General features: G+C 40.0%; 1 protein-coding gene across 6 annotated transcripts in view; it reads left to right on the forward strand.

Annotated features, from left to right (window-relative positions):
- The window catches only part of DENND2C (DENN domain containing 2C), an 85,919-nt gene that overhangs the window by 43,332 nt on the left and 22,217 nt on the right, over positions 1-20,370 (forward strand). For 4 of the 6 annotated variants that reach the window (XM_047726287.1, XM_047726288.1, XM_047726286.1 and 1 more), the window contains 7 exons: positions 1,636-2,649; positions 3,404-3,540; positions 4,363-4,475; positions 5,107-5,277; positions 9,560-9,656; positions 17,888-17,932; positions 19,719-19,906. In XM_047726287.1, the coding sequence (XP_047582243.1) occupies positions 1,826-2,649; positions 3,404-3,540; positions 4,363-4,475; positions 5,107-5,277; positions 9,560-9,656; positions 17,888-17,932; positions 19,719-19,906 (1,575 nt within the window). In that variant the 5' untranslated portion in view covers positions 1,636-1,825. The remainder of the gene's footprint in view (positions 1-1,635; positions 2,650-3,403; positions 3,541-4,362; positions 4,476-5,106; positions 5,278-9,559; positions 9,657-17,887; positions 17,933-19,718; positions 19,907-20,370) is intronic. The other 2 variants (XM_047726291.1, XM_047726290.1) reach the window with 1 other exon arrangement.

The following is a 20,370-nucleotide window of genomic DNA, read 5'->3' on the forward strand; positions in this document are numbered from 1 at the left end:
TAAGTTCTTGACTTTAAAAAAAAAAAAAGAATACAGCATATAATACATATAACATACAAAATATGTGTTAATCAATTGTTAATGTTATGGGTAAGGCTTCTTCCTGCCATCTGTAGGCTGTTGGTAATTAAATTTTGGAGAAGTCAAAAGTTATATGCAGATTTTCACAATAGACCTTGTCTGTTGTGAGGAAAACGTGAGTCTCAAGCATACCCTAAAATCCTTAGGACTACTCTATAAACATCAGAAGCAACAAAATGATTTTCAGTTTAATAGTGAGCAGTGGCTGATTGGGCCTTCACATTGCACGCGTTAGTCTTTATGGACAGTTCTGGGCCTGGGCCCCAGATGGTGTGGGCAGGTCACGCACAGCAAGGGCTGGGGACTGTGGTGGTGGTGGCAGCAGCCAAAAAAAGAAAGAGTTCTGCAACAACAGCTTTGGTATTTCGGGGCTTAGGGTTTGTTTTTTTCTACCCACATTAGTTTAATATTTTAAGGTTATTTAGAATGTTTTTTTTTTTTTTTCATTCAATCCTCATCAGAGTCTATTTGCAGGCCAAGCTGATTTTCCTACAAACTTGTAGGAATGGTTGAAAGGAAAGTTGATGGAAGCCCTGATTAGCAATTGTCCCGCCTAGAATAAATTTTGCGTGTGAATTTTGTATCAGTTTTGGTCAGTTGCCCTGACAGACTGGGCCAAGATATTTTCCTGCCTGTTAATCAAGGCCCCACAGACAAAGCTCAAGGAAGGATGACCCCTGCCTCAGGAAGTTTTGAATCAGTTGCTATTTATAACCAGTACACAGTAGAACTTGAGATCGGGTCTTTACTCAGTTGATAAGAAAAGTTCTATGCCAAGTTTTACATTTGAGGAAACATTTATGGGCCTAAATGAGTGAAGCCTGTCTGTGAAAGGAAGGACTGTGACAGTGCCTGTGAGTATTTTTGCCGATTTGGGTGAAGGGTGTGGTGGCAGCCATGTGCAGAAGTTCAGTGGGTGACAAAATAAGTTATGATATTTTAAAGCAAAGCGACTGATAGTTAATGGCACATTGGCTTGTCGTTAGCACTGTGCCTATGGAGTCCTGTGCTGCTGAATGGGAAAGTTGAAATAAGGGTATGTTGCAATAAGGGCTAGTATTATCTCCCAACATAGAAGAGGAGGAGGAAATTAGGTATTGATGTGTTTCCAGACTAACTGGATCTTTCTCTGGGTGTATGCATAAGCTTATTAGTTATTTGGGAGGTATTTCTATGTATGTATGCTTTTTATAATACTCTGATGGTTCTTGTTTTGTTAAGAGAAGTTTTCATAAGGAATTGATTTTACAAAATAATATTGTATACTACTATATGTAATCTCTTATAAAACCTCCTGTGTAACTTTAGGAAATTAAATAGGGCAGAACATTAAAGCTGACAATTTGAGAAATATCACAAGGTAGTTATTTTCTCTGTGTTCTAGTACCATCTTAGGAATGCCTTTATGGAGTTGAATGATTTAGTGGATGACAAGTATATTTTTACATATGCAGTGTAAATGAATTGTTTAGGGAGAGATAGGCAGTGTTTTAGTGGACTTTAAATTAGGAAATTATAAAACTGTGTTAACATATGATTGTCTCTTTTTAATAGGAATATTCAACATAAAGTTGCAGCCGTTTTCCACAGGATCAGTAATCAAGATTTTTCTTTTTAAAAAGAGATTTCCAGGTTAAAGATGAAAGGAAAATGCTGGAATTGTTTGGATACTAAGTGACAGGATAAAGAGTACGGTATTTCACAGTTACTTATAATGGAGCCTCAGTAAAATCCGTACTTTGTCATGCACCCAACTGGGAACATGGATGCCAGTTTTTCTCGTTCTGCTGTTCAGACACTGTCAAGAAGCCACTGCAAAAACATCAAACAAAAAATTTCTCAGTGGGAAGGAAGAGCTAATGGTATATCTAATCCAGAGAAGTGGCATCCGAAGGACTTTGGAGTGAGATATACTAACTGCCATCAAGAGATTCTTCTTAAGAAAAGTCCTGTTGCTGAGGGAAAGAGCAAAAAGTTGGATATAACCAACTCTCGAAGTGTTGGTCTAGACGTTAATGAAGATGCTAACAGCCACGATCAAACTGAGGACGAAGGTGGGCAATGCGGATGTGATGACCCACACCTCTTTAGAAATGAATCGGAATCCAACTGGGTATGTTCTAGGGTCAAACAGATCGAAAGCTGGAAAGGGGTTGTTCTGGATCCAGAGACTTCCTTACCTCCAGGAAACTTCTATACTTCCCAGATACTGTGGAAGAAAATAGAAGCACTCCCCCCAGATAAAGTCTTAAATTTGGCTTTAGAACACTGTGACTCTTCAGAAAAAGAAAATTTCAGAATTCTGGATAGTTCATATGGGATAACCAAGAGCTTAGAAAATATTTACTCTGAACCCGAGGGACAAGAATGTGGACCTTCTATAAATCCTTTGCCCAAACCTCGCAGGACATTCAGATATTTATCTGAATCCGGTGTTATGCCATCTAAGGAAAGAAACTGTGACAGAAAATACTGTGAAAATAATTCCTGCACGGAGTCTTCTTTGGCCTCTTGTCAGGAACCTGAACCAGAGAAATATAGCAGAAAAATCAGAGGGAGATCTAAAAGGTGTGTTTTTATTTGCTCCGTAATGATTTCTAAATATTGTCCTTACAGAGCTGCTGAGCTGCTTTTCTCTTTTCAAAGCCATTTTCATTTCCCTGCATGGGTTACAGGCCTAGTTTGATTTTACAGATGTTGATTAACCCAAGGGAAAAGTACCTATAAAAGGAAATAATACCTAAGACAATTTGTGGACATAAGAACATCGGGAAAACTTGCATTTTGGATCATGTAAGAATGTGTAGGGAAGTAAGTACGTTCTTCTGCTTCATTTAGGACATGGTGGTCTTGGCTTCACTTTTCATCAGAGTGAATTTTATAGTTATGCTATAAAGAACATGAATGTAGTTGACCAAAGGCCTCCAGTTTTCTCATGGCGTATGTAAGGTATCAGCCTAGTTTATTATTCTTAGGTACATGATAAAATACCTTTGTAATTTTGCATGCAAGTCCTTTACTTACTGATTTCTAGCATACCAATTTAAAGAACACTAGCGTTTCATTTATTTATTTTTTAAAGATTTTTTTAAATTTATGTATTTGACAGACAGAGATCGAAAGTAGGCAGAGAGGCAGGCAGAGAGAGAGAAGGAAGCAGGCTCCCTGCTGAGCAGAGAGCCCAGTGCAGGGCTCGATCCCAGGACCCTGGGATCATGACCTGAGCCGAAGGCAGAGGCTTAACCCACTGAGCCACCCAGGCGCCCCAAGAACACTAGAGTTTTAAAACAATATAACTTTAAAACATATCTCCTTTCTTAAGGAAATCCTTTGAATTTGAGGATATTCAGCACTTTCGAAATCGGAGCTCACAGAAGATTCATGAAGAACTTGGAAGAAATTCCGGCTCAGCACTTTATTACACACAGTCGGAGGACAATATTTATGAGGATATCATATGTACGTGTTCACAAACTTTGCAGTTAAATTTAATGAGTATGTGTTTGGTGGGGCCCTTAACTGTAGGATGGTATTTTCTTTTATAATCAAGCATATGTTGCTGTAGCTGTTTCTTTTATTTTTTTTAAAGATTTTATGTATTTATTTGACAGAGAGAGACACAGGGAGAGAGGGAACACAAGCAGAGAGAGTGGGCGAGGGAGAAGCAGACTTCCCGCCATGGAGCAGAGAACCTGATGCAGGGCTCGATCCCATGACTCTGGGATCGTGACCTGAGCCAAAGGCAGACAAGCTTAACAACTGAGCCACCCAGGCGCCCCACTGTTGCTTTTATTTTTTTTTTTTTTTTAAAGATTTTATTTATTTATTTGACAGAGAGGTCACAAGCAGGCAGAGAGGCAGGCAGAGAGAGAGGAGGAAGCAGGCTCCCTGCCGAGCAGAGAGCCCGATGCGGGGCTCGATCCCAGGACTCCGAGATCATGACCTGAGCTGAAGGCAGCGGCTTAACCCACTGAGCCACCCAGGCGCCCCCCACTGTTGCTTTTAAATATGGAAACTTTTGTCATATAAATTCTTTTATTCTTGAATGGTTTTTGTAGCCACTTTAGTGGACTGCTGAGTTCAGAAGTAGATGTTTATAGTATATAGTATTTTGAGAATTCTTTTAGCTTGGTGGGATGCCTGAGTGGTTTTCAAGCTTCAAGGGCCAGCAATATAGACCAGGGAGCTGAACATAGTTCTTTATTTCTCCTCCTAGCTGTAGTCCCTTTGTTTCCATTTAACTGTGTTTCTCTAAACTTTGTTTTCCCATTATTTTTCAAGATCCCGCCAAAGAAAATCCCTATGAAGACATTCCAGTGCACCCTTTGCCCATGTGGAGATCCCCTTCGGCTTGGAAGCTACCGCCCCCAAAAAGTGCTTTCAGAACACCAAAGGTAAAACCAAAGGATCAGTATGAGAAAACATTATATGTAATTAACCTAAGAAAACACAAGATTCTTGTTTGTGATCCCCCAAAAAGGTTAAAGTGGTTTAACTAAGGCCAAGATGAAGAGGCACTGAAATACGGGTCTTGTTGGTAGTGGTGGTTTTTGTGTTCTTTGTGGGGTTGTGGGGGGCAGCACACAACTTTTTGTTTTCTTTCATTTTGGGGTTTCTGTTCACTTACTAGCACTTCAAAAATATGAGATTATGCACACCTTTAGACAAGCTACTAGCTTTTCGTTTCACTGTAGTTACCACAGCTCCCTATTAGTCCCACAACACTCTGTGCCCTAAATTACATGACTTGTCCCTGAAAGCATTTGTCACCCCCGCAGGCAAAGACTGCCTTGAGTTAATGAGGACTCTGAGTTGGTGTTTTCTGGAAATGTGATGACATCGTTGTAGAACATTGGATTAGAAACCTGAGAAATGACTTTACAAATGGGGAAAAAGAAATTCTGGTATACTCAACTGAGGTGACTTTAAAGACGAGAGATGTGTTTTTCTGAGATAACTTGACCTTGATACATTGTCATTCCCTACACGATCTTACCCTTACCAGTACATCTTCTCCTATTTTAGCTTCCTCCCAAACCTCAGTTCCTCAACCGGAAGACTATGGAACTGAAGAGCTCCCAAGCTTATTTACGGTCAAAGCTCACAAAGGATACCACTTTGCCTGTCACTTTAACTGAATGGAAGCTTTTCCGAGCTGGAGAAGTTGCAAACAGGAAGAGGAAAAATATTCCAAGGGTAAGGACTCTAGTACTTTCATTCTTTGACCCTTACTTCGTTTCCATAAATGAGAATAAATACACTTTAGACTTAAATGAATAATAGATTAGAACTGATCTACTGGAGGGGCACCTGGGTGGCTCAGTGGGTTAAGCCTCTGCCTTCAGCTCAGGTCATGATCTCAGAGTCCTGGGATGGAGCCCTACATCGGGTTCTCTGCTCAGCAAGGAGCCTGCTTCCCCCTCTCTCTCTGCCTGCCTCTCTGCCTACTTGTGATCGCTCTCTCTGTGTTAAATAAATAAATAAAATCTTAAAAAAATAAAAATAAAAAGGACTGATCTACTGGAATGAGAAGATTTGGAAAGCAGCCTTAAAGTTTAGGTTTTTGCTCATGCAAGAAAAATGCATGAGTGCCTTTTGCCAGGGCTTTTTTATGGATTTGGAAAATTGATTTTAGATGGAAGGTTTCACTTCAGTTACCTTAGTTCTCATTAAAATCAGCTGCTTGTTTCAAGGAAGCACTAGAATCTCATGTAAGAGGACATTCTGTTAAGCTGGCTTCAGTGTTGTTCTTTTCTTTCTTTTTTTTCTTTTTTTTTTAAAGATTTTATTTATTTATTTGAGAGAGAGAGAGAGAGTGCACAAGCTGGAAAGGGGCAGAGGGAGAGAGAGAAGCGGACTCCCCGCAGAGCAGGGAGCAGGGCATGGTGCTCCATCCCAAGACCCTGGGACCATAACCTGAACCAAAGGCAGACGCTTAACCAACTGAGCCACCCAGGCGCCCCAGTGCTGTTATTTTCACTCACTCATTTAGTTGCTGGAGTGAACAGTTTTGTGCCTGAGTTTACAGATTTTCAGTAATCACAAAGTATATGCCTTTAATTTGGGGCAAAAATTTCCATTTGGGGGAAGAAGAAAGAAATTTGACTCTTGCTTGGGAATAGAAATTATCAGCAATTACATTAAATAAAGATTTTTCTCTCCAGGGAGAAAAGGCGGTAAATCTAAACCATCTCAGACAGAGCTATTAGAACCAAAATGAAGAAATTGGGATTATTTGTAAACTACATATTTTTTTAAGGAGAGACACTTAAGAAAGTGCATGAAAATATTTTTAAATTCTTTGTTACTTTGTTCTTCTATAATTTAGAATGTCTTCAGGATAACTCTGCAGAAATGAAAAAAAAAATCAGATCACTTAAATAGTATTCCTTCCCTTAATCCCATCTGAATGAACTGCATGTGTTCATTTGGCGCGCAGTTTTTGTACCTGATTTTAACATTAAACAAAATTCCCAGCTGTTTTTTGGTTTAGTAACTGCTGATCGGTTCCTTGGGAAATATTCTGCTCCACAATACTTTAATTCTTCTGATCTATTTCCTGCCCCTCCCTCTTTATTATGTGAACAGTTAAAGATACACGGTTCTAAAAAAGCACCAAACACATCTCTCTCAGTGAAAGAAAAAAAAAAGCAAACCTCTTCAGCTGTTTACTCTCCTGCATATGGTGAGGAATATGTAAGAATCTGATGTTTAAAGAATGGCTAGGCTTTCTAGAGTAGTTCTGTCCTCTGATCTGTCATGCCGGCACAACAAAGCAGCCTCCTGCATGGCCCAGAGACAACAGAGAATGTGTTCACAGGGACGAGAGTACAAACACAGAAGGGACTGCATTTAAGACATGATTCTCAGAATGACATTAACAAATATTTGGGAGTAATGGATTGTAGATTTCAGTGAGACCGATGGAAATTTGCAGTGCTTTTAATATCATGCCTCGGTGTTTTAGGTACTATGGATCCCCAGGTACTCAAAGCTCTTTCTCTTCCTAACTTGGGTGATGTGATCCAGCTTTTCCTTTTCTAGTTATTTCCTCAAAGGCCTTTGGAGAAGTGAGGGGGGGAAATGTGGTGATGAATCCTTGATGACCAGGCAGGAATAAGCTATTAGTCACCCTCCTTGGATTAAATCCTTTTAGGATGTTCTATTTGCAATACAAAATTTTGACTTTTGAGTATCTTCAGCCACAGCATTCCATGAGGAAAGCAGTTTTCATTTACTTCCCCTTTGATGACTAGAACTATCCCAGGAAGGAAAACCGGTTTCATAGTTTGAAAATCACTGATCTAGTCCATATGCCTCTTCCCCACCCTTCCTTTCTTTCCCTACTGTGAAAGCCTGTGTGGGATTGTTTCCTAGAGTAGATTTCCCAAGGTCTCATATTATTCGTGTCAACTGTGTATAGCAGTATGGTTTCTGTCATTTCGTTGGAAGAATATTCTATAATACTTCCTGCTGTACCCTACAGTATTTACTGGAAGATAAATGTAGGCTCCTCTTCCTAACTCATAAGCAAAATTACAATTTTATTACTTTATCTCGTGTTTCTAGAACAGACAGTTCCCTTTCCTTTATAATATTTGAGTCTCCTTTTGAGTATTCTTTTCAAATACTGATTACTAATTACACTATTTTTAGGGGTGCCTGGGTGGCACAATCAGTTAAGTGTCTGACTCTTGGTTTCAGCTTGGGTCATGCTCTCAGGGTCATGAGATTGAGCCACATGTCAGGCTCTGCGCTCGGCATGGCATCAGTTTAAGATTCTCTCTCCCTCTCCCTCCCATCCCACCCCTAGAGAACATGCTTTTTCTCTCTAATATAAGTACATAAGTCAATCTTAAAAAAAAAAATAATTACACTGTTTTGGTATGTCTCCAAAATACATGTTTGCTCTCGTATGTCTTTCCTATAGCCCCTAACAATATCTTTTTATGTTGAATTCTCTTATTTTTTTAATAATGGTAATATTTAAGAACACTGGTAATTTTTCACTTGAATGGCAGCTATAAAATCTTTAAAAGAATAAACTCATCCAGAAATGTGGGAATAATCTGCATATTGGAAGCACATGTTTCTCACATGTTATTTTTCTTGCTCTGGGCTGATTCACTGCCTGTGGATTGCCAGGATTGTTAGAGAAACAAGGACAAAAGAGAAAACAGGAACATTTTTCTCAAGCAAATTTGTTGGTTCTTATGTTCCTAACAGTTGTAATTCTGGGCGTTAAATATGTTAAATCAGGATTAATGATTAAAGAAAAGCTTGGAATTTTAAGAAAGAGAGAGAAATATGCATGGAAAACTAATGAATTCCTTCTTTCATTTCTTTTTAAGTGTATTTACCTAAGCAATCTCTACACCCACGGTGGGGCTCAAACACAGGCTCCACCGACTGAGCCAGCCAGATACCCCAAATTCCTCCTTTTAAAAGTGACTGTTCATCAGCTTGATTTTTTTCTCTCTTTTAAAAAGATTTTTTTGGGGGCGCCTGGGTGGCTCAGCGGGTTGGGCCGCTGCCTTTGGCTCGGGTCATGATCTCAGGGTCCTGGGATAGAGCTCCGCATCGGGCTCTCTGCTCAGCAGGGAGCCTGCTTCCTCCTCTCTCTCTCTGCCTGCCTCTCTGCCTGCTTGTGATCTCTCTCTGTCAAATAAATAAATAAAAAATCTTAAAAAAAAAAAAAACCTACTCTGTGTGCATGTCTGTCTTTCTCTTACCCGGCAGCAAAGAAAAAAATTCCAAGTAATGCTTACTAAGTAGAACCTGCTTTTTATACTAAAGTATATTTGAGAGCCTCCTATTTTTAGAATGTTTCTAAAATAAATTATAATATTAGTGCTCCCAGTAGCAAAGAGAGTATTTGCTTTGACAAAAACTTTGTCAACATGATGATTTTCTTTTGCAAAGAATTCCTGGGAACAGAAATAACTGAGCCTTACCCTGACTTCCAAATGGCATGAGTATTCTTCTTCCTACTCTGGGCGATAGGGAAGGCTTGGTCAACAAGTAGAATGCAGTAGGCAGATTTCTTGCATCTTGTGACATAGAGTGACAAGGAATGTCTCTGAGAGCCTGTGCTGGATTCTGCTGGAAATGACATACCCTTTCCTCCTTCTCTTACCCATGTTGTATGGACTTTGTATTAGAACAACCTATCATCTTGATAAAGATCACTTTAGTTTCAAAATTTTTAAAATGTGAAGGGTTTTATTTATAAAATGGATCTTTCTCTGAATGAGAATCACTAATTAATATCATCAGAACTTGGTATTGAATCTTTAAAAAGAAAAAGTGGGGGCGCTGACTGGTTCAGTCAGTGGTATGTACAATTCTTGATCTGGGGTTGTGAGTACCAGCCCCAAGGTAAGTGTAGAGATCACTTAAAAATGAAATCTTTAAAAAAAAAAAAAAAAAAAACAAGTTGGTGTTGGTTTTAACTTGTACTTTTTTGGTCTTTTTTCAGCTTGTATTGAAAATCGCTGACATATTTGAATCTAAGAGAGGGAAAAAGAGGGTAAAGTTACATCCATACACTGGAAAAGATGTACCTCCCTCAAAAGGTAAGAATTGTTCCTGATGTCCAGAGCTATCAGGATTTGAAGGGAAAATCACATAACTTAATGTCTATGTGATTATAGTTTTTGGTGTACTTTCCTACCCCACTTCAGTATAACTTTTTTTTAAAGATTTTATTTATTTATTTGACAGAGAGACAGCGAGCAGGGGGAGTGGGAGAGGGAGAAGCAGGCTTCCCACAGAGCAGGGAGCCCGATGCAGGGCTAGATCCCAGGACCCTGGGAAAACAACCCAAGCCGAAGGCAGGTGTCCGACCAACTGAGCCACCCAAGCGGCCCGCAATATAACTTCTTTAGGATAAGGGATTATTTCTGTTCTTCCTCAAATCCCTTTTATTTAGTTCTGTGGCAAGTAATGACAACGTAAAAAAATTAAATAAGTTTAAAAATATTAGAAGCCAGGGGCGCCTGGGTGGCTCAGTGGGTTAAGCCGCTGCCTTCGGCTCAGGTCATGATCCCAGGTCCTGGGTTCGAGCCCCACATCGGGCTTTCTGCTCAGCAGGGAGCCTGCTTCCTCCTCTCTCTCTGCCTGCCTCTCTGTCTACTTGTGATTTCTCTCTGTCAAATAAAAAAAAAAAAATATTAGAAGCCAGTAAGACTGATTTTCTTTTTTTTTTAAAAAAAAGACTAATCTTCATAGGCAGAGCGTATCGTTATTTTGTAATCCTACTTTGATTTATAGTCATTTATCAGTATTGACCCTTTAGTGGAGAAATGAGCATATTAGATATATACAGACTACAGGTGTGTCGTGCTCAACTGATAATCATCTACTCAGCTCAGTAGTTTTATCAGTCAGATGCCTAGAGAAAACTTACATTGTCTTTTTTTTTAAGATTTTTTTTTTTTATTTTCAGCATAACAGTATTCATTGTTTTTGTACCACACCCAGTGCTCCATGCAGTCTGTGCCCTCTCTAATACCCACCACCTGGTTCCCCCAACCTCCCACCCCCCCCACCTCTTCAAACTCTTCAGATTGTTTTTCAGAGTCCATAGTCTCTCATGGTTCACCTCCCCTTCCAATTTCCCCCAACTGCCTTCTCCTAACTCCCCAGGTCCTCCATGTTATTTGTTATGCTCCACAAATAAGTGAAACCATATGATAATTGACTCTCTCTGCTTGACTTATTTCACTCAGCATAATCTCTTCCAGTCCCGTCCATGTTGCTACAAAAGTTGGGTATTCATCCTTTCTGATGGAGGCATAATACTCCATAGTGTATATGGACCACATCTTCCTTATCCATTTGTCCGTTGAAGGGCTTCTTGGTTCTTTCCACAGTTTGGCAACTGTGGCCATTGCTGCTATAAACATTGGGGTGCAGATGGCCCTTCTTTTCACTACATCTGTATCTTTGGGGTAAATACCCAGTAGTGCAATTGCAGGGTCATAGGGAAGCTCTATTTTTAATTTCTTGAGGAATCTCCACACTGTTCTCCAAAGAGGCTGCACCAACTTGCATTCTCACCAACAGTGAAAGAGGGTTCCCCTTTCTCCACATCCCCTCCAACACATGTTGTTTCCTGTCTTGCTAATTTTGGCCATTCTAACTGGTGTAAGGTGATATCTCAATGTGGTTTTTTTTTTTTAAGATTTTATTTATTTGTCAGAGAGAGAGGAGAGCGAGTGAGCACAGGCAGACAGAATGGCAGGCAGAGGCAGAGGGAGAAGCAGGCTCCCCGCCAAGCAAGGAGCCCGATATGGGACTCGATCCCAGGACGCTGGGATCATGACCTGAGCCGAAGGCAGCTGCTTAACCAACTGAGCCACCCAGGCGTCCCTCAATGTGGTTTTAATTTGAATCTCCCTGATGGCTAGTGATGATGAACATTTTTTCATGTGTCTGATAGCCATATGTATGTCTTCATTGGAGAAGTGTCTGTTCATATCTTCTGCCCATTTTTTGATATGATTATCTGTTTTGTGTGTGTTGAGTTTGAGGAGTTCTTTATAGATCCTGGATATCAATCTTTTGTCTGTACTGTCATTTGCAAATATCTTCTCCCATTCCGTGGATTGCCTCTTTGTTTTGTTGACTGTTTCCTTTGCTGTGCAGAAGCTTTTGATTTTGATGAAGTCCCAAAAGTTTATTTTGGCTTTTGTTTCCTTTGCCTTTGGAGACATATCTTGAAAGAAGTTGCTGTGGCTGATATCGAAATTACTGCCTATGTTCTCCTCTAGGATTCTGATGGATTCCTGTCTCACGTTGAGGTCTTTTATCCATTTTGAGTTTATCTTTGTGTACGGTGTAAGAGAATGGTCGAGTCTCATTCTTCTACATATAGCTGCCCAGTTTTCCCAGCACCATTTATTGAAGAGACTGTCTTTTTTCCACTGTATATTTTTTCCTGTTTTGTTGAAGATTAACTGACCATAGAGTTGAGGGTCCATATCTGGGCTCTCTACTCTGTTCCACTGGTCTATGTATCTGTTTTTATGCCAGTACCATGCTGTCTTGGTGATCACAGCTTTGTAGTAAAGCTTGAAATCAGGTAACGTGATGCCAAAAGATGGAAGACCATTCCATGCTCTTGGATCGGAAGAATAAACATTGTTAAAATGTCTATACTGCCTAGAGCAATCTATACTTTCAATGCCATTCCAATCAAAATTCCACTGGTATTCTTCAAAGAGCTGGAGCAAATAACCCAAAAATTTGTATGGAACCAGAAGAGACCCCGAATCGCTAAGGAAATGTTGAAAAACAAAAATAAAACTGGCGGCATCACGTTACCTGATTTCAAGCTTTACTAAGATTTTTTTTTAATTATGTATTTATTTATTTGACAGAGAGAGGGAGAGATCGCAAGTAGGCAGAAAAGCAGGCAGAGAGAGAGGGAAGCAGGCTCCCCGCTGAGCAGAGAGCCCGATGTGGGGCTCGATCTAGGACCCTGAGACCATTACCTGAGCCGAGGGCAGAGGCTCAACCCACTGAGCCACCCAGGCACCCCTAAAGATTTAATTTTTTTATTTTAGGGAGAGCATGAGTGGGAGGGGCAGAGGAAGAGGGAAAGAGAATCTCAAGCAGGCTCAGCGCTGAGCGCAGAGCCTGACATGGGGCTTTATCTCAACCCCCTGAGATCACGACCTGAGCGGAAACCAGCAGTGGGATGCATAACCGATTGTGCCACCCAGGCGCCCCAAAACTCATCTTACTTAATCAAGAAACTTTTAGCATCCGTAGTGAGTTATTAGAATTTCATATAGACTCATGCAAGATTCTCAACTTGGCTGTCTGGCAAAGAATATGTAGAATTTAGCAATTTTTGTCAAGTGGGAAACAACAGCCAAGTCATACCACAGAAGAAAGTTTCCTATTTTTGCAGACAGCAATTTCTTAATTTCCCTTGAAAACCTATCCTGCATTCCAACAATTACTATCTGAAAATAAAATCCTCCATGCTGCAATTTAAGACTCTTTTCTTCTTACTCTAAAATCAACTAGGCACCATTTTAGATACAAGTGTTCGTATTTTTTTCCAGTTTTCATATTTTCAAAAGCAGTTATCAAAACATGTTCAAAAAAATGTTCCAGTCGTCTCTTCTGCAGAAAAAATAATTTTGGTTATTGTGACTCATAGGTACCTTTTACAGAATGCAGTATTAGTTTTTCTACACCCTTTATCTCATGGACAACGTGCGACAACACGAGGAGGCAGGGACTATCCTAATTTTATAGAGGAAGGAGCCGAGCCAGAGGAGGAAATGTCCGTTTGAGGGAAGGAGCATGGGACCATGAAATCTTATCCTTTATTATCACTAACAGTTACTCTCAATTTTTCTCATAACCCTTGATTTTTAGCAGTTTATTTCTTCTCCATGTGTATCTTTTATCCTCAACAAGGATATTGTCAAAGGCTTTGTGTTTGTGTAGTTCGGAACTAGATACAGAAGATGAAAACTGATGCCAGTTACCATGCTGGACCCTTTCAGACACACTCTCATTAATTTTCTCAACAGCCCTATGTGGCAGATGTTATGTCAGTGTTTCTAGATAAGGAAATACATTGTAAATTTCAGGTTATGTAAAATTTCAGGATACTGGGGCCCGGACAAATTCTTAGAGAACTTTACCATTTTCTCAGACTAATAGCAGTCTTCTAACAAGTCTACTGTCAAGGGATACTGCTGAATGGACTCTCACTGAGCTCTTAGTCTGTTTGTATGTCTTATTTATGCCTTAAGGATTAGGAATATTCTAGTAGATTCACCCTAAGATAAGTTTTTGAAGAGCCAAACCCTTTTTTTTTTTTTTTTTTTGCTGTATCATTATTGAAAAAAAAAAAAAATTCAACAGCATGAATGGCAAACTTCTAATAACCAAAAAAACAAAAAAGAAAGGAGCACTCTTCCCCACAACTGCCTTTTTCTTTTGCATGGCTCGAAGAAAATACGCATTTATCCAGTCTCTGGGACCAGGTCCTCTAGTGGGTCTGAGGAATTTCTCTCATGCCTGAGGATCTCCTGGCTCCCTATTCACATTCTCACATTTTTTGTTTTCCTCCCTAAGCTTTTGTCTGTAGATCAACAATGACTAGTAGAACCAGATAATTATATTTACCTACTCTGTCAGTACATGCTAAGTTTTACTGAATCTGTTCCAACCTAAATGTTTCTTAACTTTTAGTTATCAGCTCTTACAAAATGATTTATTGCCCTTCTCCAGTTCTATCATTATAATTTTGGTGTTGAAATCACATATAAAAAAAGGGACAACCTCTTTCTTTTTTGATCCCTACAGATTCTCAGTAGATTTTCCTATTTGCCTTATAAACCCCTTCACCTTCATTCAGTGTCTTGGAAAGCAGATCATCAAAACCTACAGATGTGAATGTATTAAAGCTATCTAAATGAGCTTTAGTAGGGTCTTTTTCCATTATATTACCTGTCCTTCCTTTCCCCTTTCTTTTTCTCTCTCTCCAGACCCTTAATAGGCCCCCAAGAAGTGTCTGATGCTAAGGACACAAACAGGACTCAGGAGCTCACAGTGTTTGTTCCTTCATACTAAGTAATGCTTCCTAGCTCCATTATGCTTTCTATCATTTATAACTTTTGAAGTTATAAAGCCTATGAGATAGTAGCTATGCTTGCAGTCATCAGAGCATAATGTATGCACTTGTCAAATCACTGTATTATACACCTGAAACTAATGTAACAGTGTGTGTCAACTATACCCAAATCAAAAAAAATCGGGGATGTCTAACTGGCTCAGTCAGTAGAGGGTGTGACCCTTGTTCTCAGGGTCATGAGTTCAAGCCCCACACTGGGTGTGGAGCCTACTTTAAATAAATAAATTAATTTAAAGATTTTTTTTTTTAAACAACAACAACAAAAAAAGTGCCTGGCTGGCTCAGTCGGTGCCTGGCTCTTGATCTCTGGGTCATGAGTTCAAGTGCCATGTTTGGGCATAGTTCCTACTAAGGAAAAAAAAAAATCGAACCTGCCAAAACCCATACAGTATACAATATTTAAATAGTTCCTTTTTCTGTTATATCTCTTATGAAGAAGCAGCATTTTTTAACATTCTCTTATTCCTTATTATTAAATTTAAATGAATATAGCAAGAAATTATAATAATAAACCTCCCAAACATCCTAATTGCTCCCAGAAAATTTTATGCACATGTAGCTGTTTTTCTACCCAAATAATTTTTTATACCATTGAGACTTTGTATATCTTGCTTAAAACAAAAAGTGATATATTTCAGAACTCTTTCAGTACCAACACATGGAGATCCATGTAGCTGTACTACAGTTCATTGTATGGATGTAGAAGGATTTTATTTAAGCTGGTAGACATTTTGATTGTTTCATATTTTTTTAAAAGATTATTTATTTGAGAGAGAGAGAACAAGTGGGTGTGGGAAAGGGAGAGGGAGAGGGAGAAACAGACTCACCTCTGAGCAGAGAGCCCAACTCGGGGCCCAGTCCCAGGACCCTGGGATCATGACCTGAGCTGAAGGCAGACGGCCAACAACTGAGCCACCCAGGTGCCCTGATTGTTTCACATTTTATTTAACCTATGGATTTGAAGGTACACACACACACACACACATACACACATACACCTGTATACACACACACCATGTTGGATGTGGAGAATATATATATATATACACACACGTGCGCGCGCGTGCGCACACACACACACACACACACATACACACATACACCTGTACACACACACACACACACACACACACCATGTTGGATGTGGAGTATATATATATATATATACACACGCGCGCGTGCGCACACACACACATATACACACATACACCTGTACACACACACACACATACACCTGTACACACACACACATACACACATACACCCGCACACACACACACACATACACCTGTACACACACACACACACATACACACATACACCTGTACACACACACACACACATACACACATACACCTGTACACACACACACACACACACACACACACCATGTTGGATGTGGAGAATATATATATACACACACGCGCGCGCGCACACACACACACACACACACACACACATATACACACATACACCTGTACACACACACACACACACACACACCATGTTGGATGTGGAGAATATATATATACACACGCACGCGCGCGCGCACACACACACATATACACACATACACCTGTACACACACACACACATTTTTTTTTTTGCTCTTCAAACAATGCTATGTTATACATCTTTTTGTACATATCTTTGTATATTGGTAAGAATATATCTGTAGGGGGCGCCTGGGTGGCTCAGTGGGTTAAGCCTCTGCCTTCCACTCGGGTTATGATCTCAGGGTCCTGGGATCAAGCCCCACATCAGGCTCTCTGCTCAGCAGGGAGCCTTCTCCCCACCCCCACCTCTGCCTGCCTCGCTGCCTACTTGTGATCTCTCTCTCTCTGTCAAATAAATAAAATCTTTAAAAAAATACATCTGTAGAATAAGTTCTAGCAGTGGACTTAACCAGAAAACATGTACGTCTAATATTTATATAACCGCTGTCAGATTGTCCCACATACTGTAACTCCTTACATTTCTATGAACAGCATTGAAAAATGACATTCTTCTCATAGTTTTCACTAATACTGTGCTGTATAAAGCTTTTTTATTTTTGCCAATACCATGGTTGAATATTGGAGCTTATTTATCATTTTAGCTTGCTTTTCTTTAATTATAAATTTGGACAGTTATCATGTTAACCAACAGTTATAAATCTTTTTCTATGTATTACTTATTCCTGTCCTTTATTCATTTTTCTGTTGTGCTGTAATTTTTCTTAATCATTCATAACAGCTGTTTGAATATGAAGAAATTAATCCTTGTGTCGGCAATGTGTATTATAAATATCTTCCCAGTTCATTGTTTACTTTTCGAATTTAGTAATTTTTTATAAGGTAGACACTTCACATTTTTATATAAATAAACTTATATGCATTTTTCATTTATAACTCCTAGCCTTGTTTTTCTTGATACAGAAAGTCCTGCCTTACCAGGTACCTCTTAGGAAACTATGGAAGTGTCTGGAAAGAAAGAAAGGAAAGGGGAAAAGGAGGAAAGTTACAGAAAGATTTCCCTTTCTGTACCTTTTTAAATTTTGCTTTAACTTTTCCAACTTAATCTAGAAATTTTTCTTTTACTTGTTCAGAAAGCTCTGAGTACTATAAGCAGTCTGAGTACTGTAAGAATTCAGAGTAAAGAACACTGAGTTTGGTCTAGAGGTAGCTTAGAAGCATCATAAAACAGGTATGGTTCTTCGTAAATGTATGTGGTTATCCCTCTGAGCCCCACATTTTCCTAAGACTCTAAATTCATAGTTGGTTCTGTGTTGAGATTTTGATTCAGCCTGGTTGGTGTGTCTACCTTTGGTATCTTATTTGGGAATATAAAAGACAAGGCAAGGAAGGTAGAAATAGAATCTACTCTGAACCAGACTCCATAGAATTAGGGAGGAACTGGGAGCTGGGGAGGGAGGGTGGGAGAGTGTGGGAAGAAGCCAGGGTGGACAAGTGGCTTCTTGGAGTCGTCTGTTCTCTTTCATGACTGCCCGACCCTGTTGTAACTAAGTGTCTGGAGAAAGGCTCAGCATCCTTAATACTCCCGACTCCCAGGTCTCCAGGTCCATGGAGGCCTTATGCTGTCCCCACCCCCACAGACTTGCTACTGTTGGACGATACAATAGGAACTCTCTCTCTCTCTCTTCAGGTGAAGCCAGTGGGAACGAAAGTGATGCTGAGTATCTGCCAAAGAGTGAGTGAGTCAACGGGGCTGCTCCCTTTCTCGAGATGATCATGGTCAGGGGTGGAGTGGCACCTTCCTTTGGGATTGAGCACATTTTCCCCACGTTAAACTCTATTTTGTAGGCGATTTCTTCATTACAAGAACCTGTTGAGATTTGGGGAACTAAACAGTACACCATCAGATGTTTGACAGTGTTAAAAATCTGCCATGTTGCAATGAGGCAGACAGGCTGGTTCTTAAGATGGAATGTTCTTAGGGGAGCGGTGGGGCTGCATGTTCAGACATATGTGCGGTAGTTTCCCAGCAGCCAAAACAGAGTGTGTGAATCATCCTCTGAGACAAATACATACCATTAAATATCTGATTTTTCATAGTCATTCACATGTACTTATTTAAGTAACTTCATTATCTCTGACATCAAGACAGGAGACATTGATCTGTTTCTTCTCACAGGCATTTATTTATATTTCAAATTATTGTGCCATTTACTTTCTGTTAGGATATAGAATCTGCCATATGCAATTTTGGCTATATTTCTTCAAGTACTTCATGGTGCTCTGTATCCTTTATCTAATAGGTTTTCATAGCAAATTATAAGTTCCTGTTTAACCGACTGACCGACATACTGAGGCATGGGAAAAGTCAGAGACATGAATTACCCAAGCTGAGGACTGGGCAGTTCCAAGTCTGATACTCTGATCTTATGATTAATAGTCACGTGCTCTCTCTGTTGGCCTGAATCGCTTCAGGTGTTTGGTTCAGTAGCCTGACTGAAGGTGAAACTTAAGTCATCATCAGGTTCAGCCTGCATGTGTAAAAATGACGAATTTAGTGCTATCACTACTGAGAAACAGGACCTAAAATTGTCTTGACTTGAACTGAGACCTTTAGAGTTAAGTAAAGCTTTGCCTAGAGCCTAAATATACTGGATAATTCCAGGGAGCCGTCCTGAGGTGAATTTTTAAGTGTTCTTAATATTTGATCCATAGTATAACTTTTTGGGGGACAGAATGCATCCTATCTCAAAAGAAAAGCGAACAGTTAGAGACTGCATCTTTTAATTGTGGCTCAGAATGACACATAATCAAATCTCTGGGACACTTAGACTATTTCTTCTGCAAGTACTGCATTTCCCCTAGAGGAGACTACCCCAGATTGTTCACAATTTAGAGATAAAGGAGAAGAAAGGCTAAATGCTCTCCAGTTTTGTGTGGAATTGCTCATACTACTTAAATATTTAGTATGCTTCCATAATTTCATTCTTTTGAAAACTAGTCCATTAATAGATGTCTTCTGTTGCTTCATTTTTTTCCCTCTTCATTTAGCACCATATGTTGATATAAGCATATGTCCATTATTAGCAAATATTTGCCAAGGAGAGAAGGGAAAAGGACAGTTCTGTTAATGTGAGGATTATTTTTGTCTGAATTTTATCAGACTCATCTCTTTTGTACCTAGCCTCTGTAGGACTCGTTCTTCTATCAGATCTCTCACACACACACAGCACGAGCATGTGATTTCATGGTCCTGACAACAGCATCTGTTGTCAGGCTGTTGCTTTCACCTGACATTTTCCACGTATCCCGCTATTGTGTCATGAAAGATGGGACAGCACAGGAATATGTGTTGGGTCACACGTAGAGTATGGGTGGGGATGGGGAATGTTAGAGCCCTCCCAGGTCTGTCTGTGTGGCCGGCACTGGGTAGGCAGCCCGCAGTTGGCAGTGACCGAGTGAAGAGTAGTCTATAGGGTTCATGAACCAAGGAAAAACCACGCTCCCTGGTTTCATTGCAGATCGCCACAAGCGCTTAGCGCAATTGCAACAGTCTTCCAAGAGGAATCCTCACTACCAGACCTTGGAGAGGGATCTCATTGAACTACAGGAGCAGCAACTCTTTGAACTTTTTGTGGTGGTGTCTCTCCAGAAGAAGCCATCAGAAATAAGCTACATCCCCCAGGTCATACAGCAGTTCCCTAGCAAGGTAGGTGCAAGGAGACCCAAGAGGCATTCGGGAATGTTCTTGCGTCTCTGTGTGTATTTTATTTCCTCTCTTCTTTTGATTGTGGTCTGAGGCAGCTTTTACTACTACTGTACCTTTTGTGGGATCTGGTAGGTGACTCTGAGGACATCTCCTGTCAGGCCTGAGCTACAAATGAGGGCCACAAAAGCTCACTATCCAAGTTGGTTTTCTAGTTTTTGCTCTGCTGTTTACTAAGTACCCTTTAGCAAGTTGCAAAGCCTCAGTTTTCTTGTTCTTAATGGGGGAAATGATAAATATGGCAGAATAGGGTAGCAGTTTAGAGCTAACTCTGCACCTGCCACTTATTAGCTCCATGACCTTGAGCCATTACTAACTGCTCTGTGCCTTGGTTTCTTCATTTGTAAAATGGAAGTAATCATAACAGTGTCTATCCCACTGAGTTGTAGTGAGGATTTAATGAGCCG

The sequence above is a fragment of the Lutra lutra genome, chromosome 4 (assembly GCF_902655055.1).
Source record: "Lutra lutra chromosome 4, mLutLut1.2, whole genome shotgun sequence".
Classification (NCBI taxonomy): domain Eukaryota; kingdom Metazoa; phylum Chordata; class Mammalia; order Carnivora; family Mustelidae; genus Lutra; species Lutra lutra.